Below are 8679 nucleotides of genomic sequence, written 5' to 3'. Positions count from 1 at the left end.
GGGCTTAAATAAATTTTCAAGATCATAAGAAGAATCACCCCAATCATGATCATTGCAAAAAGTAGTAGACATAGAAAAACTAGCATCGCCAAGCTTAGGGTTTTGCATATTATTATCATAATTGACATCAAGAGAATTTATAGTAAAATCATTGCAATCAAGCTTTTCATCGAAGGAACTATCAAGTATGGGTGCAATAACAACGATCTCATGTTTAACAAAAGGAACTATAGCAAATTCATCTTCATAAATATTGGCATCATGGCCACAAGAATAGAAAGCATCATGTTCAGCAAGGGATATTCCAATCAAATCATCGGAATCATAATTATCTATAGATTCATGCATATCATTATTTTCTTCCTCCATAGATTCCTGCGAAATATTAGCTTCTTCTTGGACAACGGAGGAGTCCTCAATATATGGTTTAACATAGGCATTGGAAGCATAATTATCATAACAATATTTAAGTATGGCAAAATTTTCAGATTTGTAAAGAGTAGCACCATACGTTTCAATCAAAGAAGCAATTTCATAAGCACCCTTAAAAGCAACAAATTCTTCAATTTGTTGAACATCATAGTAATTATAAACACCCCTAGCATATGAAGATACGATTCCATTATCACTAAACTCACATTGGTAGGGAAGGTGTTTCTTAATGTTTTCAGAGCAACAAGTAAAATCATAAATTTCACAAAGATTCCAAGCATAACACATAAATTTGTTTATATGATTCCATAAGAGTCTCCCTTTTTCAGACAAACGGTGACGCACAAAATGAGCATGCTCATCTGAAGATTTCCCATCAACTAGGCTAGTTGGGGTTTCAGCACGAGCGCATAAGGATCGAAGATGATCCAAGTAGAACACTTTAAGTGGATCCATATCAATAGATTTTTAGCAAGCAAAGATGCAAGCAAATAGAAGGCACAAGGAAACACAAACAAAGATACATACGGGAAGAAGGCGAACGAAAAAGGGCGAACAAAACGGCACGGGTGAAGTGGGGAGAGGAAAACGAGAGGCAAATGGCAAATAATGTAATGCGGGAGATAAGAGTTTGTGATGGGTACTTGGTATGTTGACTTTTGCGTAGACTCCCCGGCAACGGCGCCAGAAATCCTTCTTGCTACCTCTTGAGCACTGCATTGCTTTTCCCTTGAAGAGGAAAGGGTGATGCAGTAAAGCAGCGTAAGTATTTCCCTCAGTTTTTGCGAACCAAGGTATCAATCCAGTAGGAGGCCACGCACGAGTCCCTCGCACCTACACAAACAAATAAATCCTCGCAACCAACGCAATAAAGGGGCTGTCAATCCCTTCACGGCCACTTACGAGAGTGAGATCTGATAGATAGATAAGATAATATTTTTGGTATTTTTTATGATAAAGATGCAAAGTAAAATAAAAGACAATAAAAATAGCTAAGTGTTGGAAGATTAATATGATGGAAGATAGACCCGGGGGCCATAGGTTTCACTAGTGGCTTCTCTCGAGAGCATAAGTATTACGGTGGGTGAACAAATTACTGTTGAGCAATCGACAGAATTGAGCATAGTTATGAGAATATCTAGGCATGATCATGCATATAGGCATCACGTCCGCGACAAGTAGACCGACTCCTGCCTGCATCTACCACTATTACTCCACACATCGACCACTATCCAGCACGCATCTAGAGTATTAAGTTCATAAGAACAGAGTAATGCTTTAAATAAGATGACATGATGTAGAGGGATAAACTCATGCAATATGATATAAACCCCATCTTGTTATCCTCGATGGCAACAATACAATACGTGCCTTACTGCCCCTACTGTCACTGGGAAAGGACACCGCAAGATTGAACGCAAAGCTAAGCCCTTCTCCCATTGCAAGAAAGATCAATCTAGTAGGCCAAACCAAACTGATAATTCGAAGAGACTTGCAAAGATAATCAATCATACATAAAAGAATTCAGAGAATATTCAAATATTGTTCATAGATAAACTTGATCATAAACCCACAATTCATCGGTCTCAACAAACACACCGCAAAAGAAGATTACATCGAATAGATCTCCACGAGAATCGTGGAGAACTTTGTATTGCGATCCAAAGAGAGAGAAGAAGCCATCAAGCTAATAACTATGGACCCGAAGGTCTGAGGTAAACTACTCACACATCATCGGAGAGGCTATGGAGTTGATGTAGAAGCCCTCCGTGATCGATGCCACCCTCCGGCGGAGCTCCGGAAAAGGCACCAAGATGGGATCTCACGGGTTCAGAAGGTTGCGGCGGTGGAATTAGGTTTTTGGCTTCGTATCTGGTAGTTTGGGGTACGTAGGTATATATAGGAGGAAGAAGTACGTCGGTGGAGCAACCTGGGGCCCACGAGGGTGGAGGGCGCGCCTGGGGGGAGGAGGGGGTAGGCGCGCCCCCTACCTCGTGCCTTCCTGGTTGATGTCTTGACGTAGGGTCCAAGTCCTCTGTATCACGTTCATTCCGAAAATAACGTTCCCGAAGGTTTCATTCCGTTTGGACTCCGTTGATATTTTTTTTCTGCGGAACTCTGAAATAGGCAAAAAACAGCAATTCTGGGCTGGGCCTCCGGTAAATAGGTTAGTCCCAAAAATAATATAAAAGCGTATAATAAAGCTCATTAATGTCCAAAACAGAATATAATATAGCATGGAACAATAAAAAATTATAGATACGTTGGAGACGTATCAAATATGCAGAGGATTTTTAGTATGCAATGTTAAATAATAATTTTAGTGATTTGTTATAGTATAGAATGATAAGGTTTTGAGTTCATTTATACTAACTTATCTCACGAGTTCTTTTTGAGTTTTGTGTGGATGAAGTTTATGAGATTTAGGGAAACCGTGATATAAAATGAATTAAAAAGACACAAAAGCTCAAGCTTGGGGATGTCCAAGGCACCCCAAGATAATATTCCAAGAAGTTTCAAGCATCTAAGCTTGGGGATGCCCCGGTAGGTATCCCACCTTTCTTGATCAACAATTATCGGTTAGTATCGGTTGAGCCTAACTTTTTGTTTCTTCACATGATATGTGCTATTCTTGGAATGTCATTTTATTTTGTTTTCTTTGATGTTTTAATAAAATACTTAGATCTGAAAGTTTTTAAATAAGAGAGAGTCCTCAAATAGTTACCCATTTACTTAACTACTCGCTTGATCTTCACTTATAACTTTTTGGAGTAATTTGCCATTTACTCTTGTGTTTCACTTATATCCTATGAGTAAATTGTTAAATGAATTGAATATCATGAAGTTGAAATTATATGTTCATATCATGCCTAGTAGTACCTTCACGTTGGGTTTAGAAGTGAAATCGTTTGAAGCTTGACAATCACAATATTGGTCATACAAGCAATTCATGAATGATTAGTATAAGGAAGAGAAATTTCACATACAAATATATTATCTTGGACATCTTCTATGATTGTGAATACCCATTGATTATTTTCAAACTTGAGCAAATTAGTTGAAATTGGACAAGGAAGACAACGTAATGAGTTATGGTTGTGTATATTTGCATAGAAGTTATATTGTTATGGATCCTCCAACATGTGGTGTTTTCTTAGGATCTTTTGCTAGCCAAAAATTTGTACTAAGTAGAGATACTACTTGTGCATCCAAAAATCCTTAAACCCAGTTTCTTGCCATGAGTGTCCACCATACCTACCTATGGATTGAATAAGATCCTTCAAGTATGCCGTCATCGGTGCATAGAGCAATAAAAATTGCTTCCAAATATGTCTGATCTTTTATTGTAAGAGAAAATAAGCGTTGTGTAAACTTGTGATGGCAAAGTAATAAGCGACGGACTGCACAGTAAAGGTTTCTATCATAAGGGGCAATATAACATGACGTTCTTTTGCATTAAGAGATTGTGTATCTGAAAATAAAAAGCGCATGACAAGCTCTACTTCCCTTTACGAAGGGTCTATCTTTTACTTTTAAGTATTTACTTTTATGCAAAGAGTCAATAGTATGAATTCTCGTTTCAACCCCAATTATTCTCTAGTTGGCAAGCATCATGTGGTGCGGAAAGATCTAGGCACATATGACTAGTCAAATATATTTGATCATGAATTATTATTGTTGACAATTATCTTTATGATAAATGAGTTGGGAGGCGAAACATTAAGCCCCTATATTTCTCTGTGTTCAATGGATGCCATTTGTTCTAAAATATGCTTTGAGTACTAGCAATCATAGAAGACTATATGATGATTGAGTATGTGGAGCTATTACTTAGACTTTGTTGAATAAGTTAGATTGCAATTGTTTGGTGACTAAGAACATAGGTTGTTAAGTTGCAAGAGAAGTCATTGTTTGAACCGTAACATGTGAATTGATTGCTACTTTATCACGATGAGTTTTATGAGAAAGAGTTACTGTTATGGTGCTAGGAAAAGTGATTGAAATTATCATTGATCAATCTTATGCACTATGCTAGCATTCACACTTCATAAATTATTTCTTTCATCAGTTACCTACTCGAGGACGAGCAGGAATTAAGCTTGGGGATGCTGATACGTCTCCAACGTATCTATAATTTATGAAGTATTCATGCCATGTTTACAACAATTTTATATGGTTTTGGTATGATTTGAATGGAACTAACCCGGACTGGCACTGTTTTCAGCAGAACTACAGTGATGTTTTTTGTGCAGAAACAAAAGTTCTCGAAATTGGACGAAACTTTTTGATGATTTTTTTGGAAGAAAAGATAAATAATGGAACAAAGAACCACCAGGGGGGTCTGCCCACAAGGCACTAGGGCATGCCATACCTCCTTGGTGCGCCATGGTGGGTAGTGGGCCCCCTGAGGCACATCTTCGCGTGAAACCGATGCCAAAAAATCCAATATATGCAGAAACCCCCGAAAGTTAACCTAGATCAGAAGTTCCTCCACCGCAAGCCTCTGTAGCACGAAAAACAAATCTAGACCCCGTTCCAGCACCCTACCGGAGGGAGAAATCATCACCGGTGGCCATCTTCATCATCCAAGTGTCCACCATGATGACGAGGGAGTAGTCCACCCTCGGGGCTGAGGGTTTGTATTAGTACCTATGTGTTTAATCTCTCTCTCTCTCTCTCTCTCTCTCCCTCTTTCTTGATTTGGCACGATCTTAATGTATCGCGAGCTTTGTTAATATAGTTGGATCATAGGGTGTTTCCCCCTCTCTATCTTATTGTGATAAATTGAGTTTTCCCTTTGAGATTTTGTTATTATCGGATTGAATACTTTTATGGATTTGAGAGCACTTGATGTATGTCTTGCTATGAATACCCGTGGTGACAATGAAGTATCATATTGATTCACTCGATATATGTTTTGGCACTCAACTCGCGGATTCCCGAGGTGACATTGGGGTAATCTATGCATAGGGGTTGATGCACGTTTTCGTCCTTGTCTCTCAGTAGAAATCTTGGGGCACTCTTTGAGGTTCTTTGTGTTGGATTGAGTATTATGAATCTGAAATTATTGGATGCATACCGTATAATCAACTCACGGATACTCGTGGTGACATTGGAGTATCTAGGTGACATTAGAGTTCGTTGATGTGTATCATATGGTGTTATTTTAGTACGAACTCTTGGATAGATCGATTGGAAAGTATAACTTGGTGTTACTTTAGTAGGAACTCTTGGATAGATTGATCGGAAAGGATAACTTTGAGGTGGTTTCGTACCCTACAAACAATTTCGTCTTATATTCTCCACTAGATAAGAACTTTGGAGTGATTCTTCATCGCTCATTGAGGGATGGTTATATGATCCAATTGTATTAGCATTGTTGAGAGATTGCACTAGCGAAAGTATGGACCCTAGGCTTCCTTTTCAATCATTGCAATACCGTTTGTGCTCACTTTTGTTACTTGCTACCTTGCTGTTTTTTATTGTTACTATTACAAAAATCAGTATCTACTATCATTACTACACTTGTATCACCATCTCTTCGCCGTACTAGTGCACCTATAAAATTTACCATTGTATTTGGTGTGTTGGGGACACAAGAGACTTTTTGTTATTTGGTTGCATGGTTGTTTGAGAGAGACCATCTTCATCCTACGCCTCCCACAGATTGATAAACCTTAGGTCATCCACTTGAGAGAAATTTACTACTGTCCTACAAAACTCTACGCTTGGAGGCCCAACACGAGTCTACAAGAACAAGTTGTGTAGTAGACATCATAATGCGACATGTCTTTATCCACTTCAAGACACTGCTACTAAACCCATGTCCTATCGTGCGTTCTTCAATCGCAGTAGGACCAACAACAAATACCCAAGAAAAAACATGTGTTTCCATCCAGTGCAGACTTGCTACTATATGCATCACGAATCCTGGGAACCAATTTGGGAGGTTATAAGAACCATTGGTACTAGTGCTAATGTGAGGTACTGGTAGTTTCTTCAAGAAACGAAATTATGATTTTAGTTGTTTAGTCTTGTTTCAAGGAAAAAATGATGAAAAAGAAGTTCAGAGAAGAAATAAAATGATTCACTATGCAAACCCTTATATAGAGTAAGATTAATATTTTTTATGAACATGTCCAAATATACTCAAAAAAATTGCACATAGTTGGTAAAGCCAAAATAATGTAACCATGAATGGCTACAAAATAGAGTGCATGTAGACGAGTATCTGTCATCTTATATAGTATTTTATGCTATGAAAGTAAAGGCATGAGTAATTATAAATACAAACTCGAAGTACATAGTTATTCCAAAATGGGGTGAATACAAGAAATTTTAGGTGAAGAAGAAGAAGTACAACTCTTCAAAGTTTGTAGGCCGTACATTTGTAAATTCAACATATCCTTCCAGCCCTTTTAGATTTATGTATATGTTCTACCCTTTCGTCTTTCTGACATTTGTTTTGTACGGTCAAAGGTAGTGAAACAATCTAGAACAATGGTTTTAACTATCAATAATGTTTTTCTATCACAAATCAATTAGTTTTAGTTGTGTGTTGTTTATAAACATTTCTATAATCAAAGTAGCACATATTTATACTTAATGGTAATTTAATTTTGGAAGCTAAATCTATTGAACGTGTTTAAAAATTATACAAATATAATTGCCCAATGCGATTCATCATAAAAAATACATTTAGTGCATCATGGATAATAACCAGTTAAGTGATGAATGGATACAATATATGTTTATCTATAGATGAGAAAACCAATCATACATAAGACTAAACTATGTTCTCAAAAGTCTTATATTTGCAACGCCATCACATTTGGTCCCATTTTTTTAAACAAACTAAATAACATGTTCTCATTGTTAAAATTTCGAAAGGTCTAGCCTGCGCACCGAGGGGGACACTTTGCTAGTTCTAGCTAAAAGCATCTGCAACCCTATTTTGATTCCCAATGATTTTCAGCAGAGCAAACTCGCGGAGCGCTCCTCAGTCGAGATGAAACGAAACAATAGGTATCAGCCCTCAATGCATGTGTGATAAATCCTCCCAGCTACTCTTCGGTAGCGACCGCCGTCAGCCAATCAGCGGTCGGCGGGAGATGTGCGCCGTGTCCGGCCACCGGCTACAGTAACGAGATCCCAATGAACAGTGCGAAACCCGTTAAGCTGTGCTATATAAAAATCCTTGGGGTAGCACAGCAGTTTTCGTGGCGAATTAAGGTTTCACCCTCGCATATAGACGACGGTAAGTCCGTGACTAGAATGGAACAGCTGACCGGTGAGCAGGAGGACCTGTGCCTGGAGCTCACCCTCCGCCCCATGGCGTCCGAGCCCCGCCCCGGCTTCTTCCTCTGCGTGTACTGCAACCGCAAGTTCGTCACCTCGCAGGCGCTCGGCGGCCACCAAAACGCACATAAGCACGAGCGCAACGTCGCCAAGCGCCGCCGGCAAGCCGCTGCCGCTCGGCAGGGTGCGCCTGCTGCAGCGCCAGACGAGAGGCTGCCCTGGCACGGCGGCGGTTTCATGTCTGCGGCCGGGACGGCTGCTCCTGCTGTCAAGGCGCACAAGCACGGCAGGAGCAGGCCGGAGCACGGTGGCGCCATGGTCGACGTCGACTTGTCTCTTCGTCTATGATAGGTCTGCTAACTGGTCCCTGATCTCCAGATGCAATAGCGGGCATCCGCTAGCTCTTTCGGTATGTTAAAAGTCCTCTTTTGTGAATACAAGCATGCATGTGAAACTGCTACTATATGTTTGTGGGAGTATCTTGATTAGCTTGACACATGTCAAGTGAATGATTTGCTTGTGTCAACCTCGTGTGTGCGTTCGATCCATATGTTCTTCTTTCAGTTGAGTTTCTCTTATGGGATTCCTTGACCAGATAGACAGTTTGGTCACTATATAGAGACGGCAAGGAGATTTCAATTTTTCTTGTTTTCACCATTCTACTACTCTTCTGTTAATTGTTGCTTTCATTGCTTCGCTTATCCAAGTGACTCAGATGCAGTACTGTATATTGCATGTGAGAATTCCCTCACTATTTCAAACGCAGGTACTATACTTTTGTAACAATGCGGATGCCCAATCGATCGATGGGGACTGTATAGCTTCTGGCTATAGTTACTGCAAGGCTGCAACAGCCACTCGGAGAAATTGTGGTGGAAATTACAGCATGAAAACATTACTATGTACTACCTCCGTTTCAAAATAATTGAAGTTCTATGTTTATCCTAA

At 39.5% G+C, this 8679-nt stretch overlaps 1 protein-coding gene across 1 annotated transcript; it reads left to right on the top strand.

The window, feature by feature from the left end:
* Positions 1-7664: 7664 nt before the first annotated feature.
* LOC123173856 (zinc finger protein 4-like) lies at positions 7665-8679 on the top strand. Its single transcript, XM_044589966.1, has 2 exons — positions 7665-8140; positions 8498-8679. Exon 1 carries the CDS (start codon positions 7708-7710, stop codon positions 8077-8079), a length of 372 nt encoding a protein of 123 aa, XP_044445901.1. The 5' UTR covers positions 7665-7707; the 3' UTR covers positions 8080-8140; positions 8498-8679.

The sequence above is a fragment of the Triticum aestivum genome, unplaced genomic scaffold (genome assembly GCF_018294505.1).
Source record: "Triticum aestivum cultivar Chinese Spring unplaced genomic scaffold, IWGSC CS RefSeq v2.1 scaffold162684, whole genome shotgun sequence".
Lineage (NCBI taxonomy): Eukaryota > Viridiplantae > Streptophyta > Magnoliopsida > Poales > Poaceae > Triticum > Triticum aestivum.
This window is presented reverse-complemented; position numbering and strand designations above follow the sequence as displayed.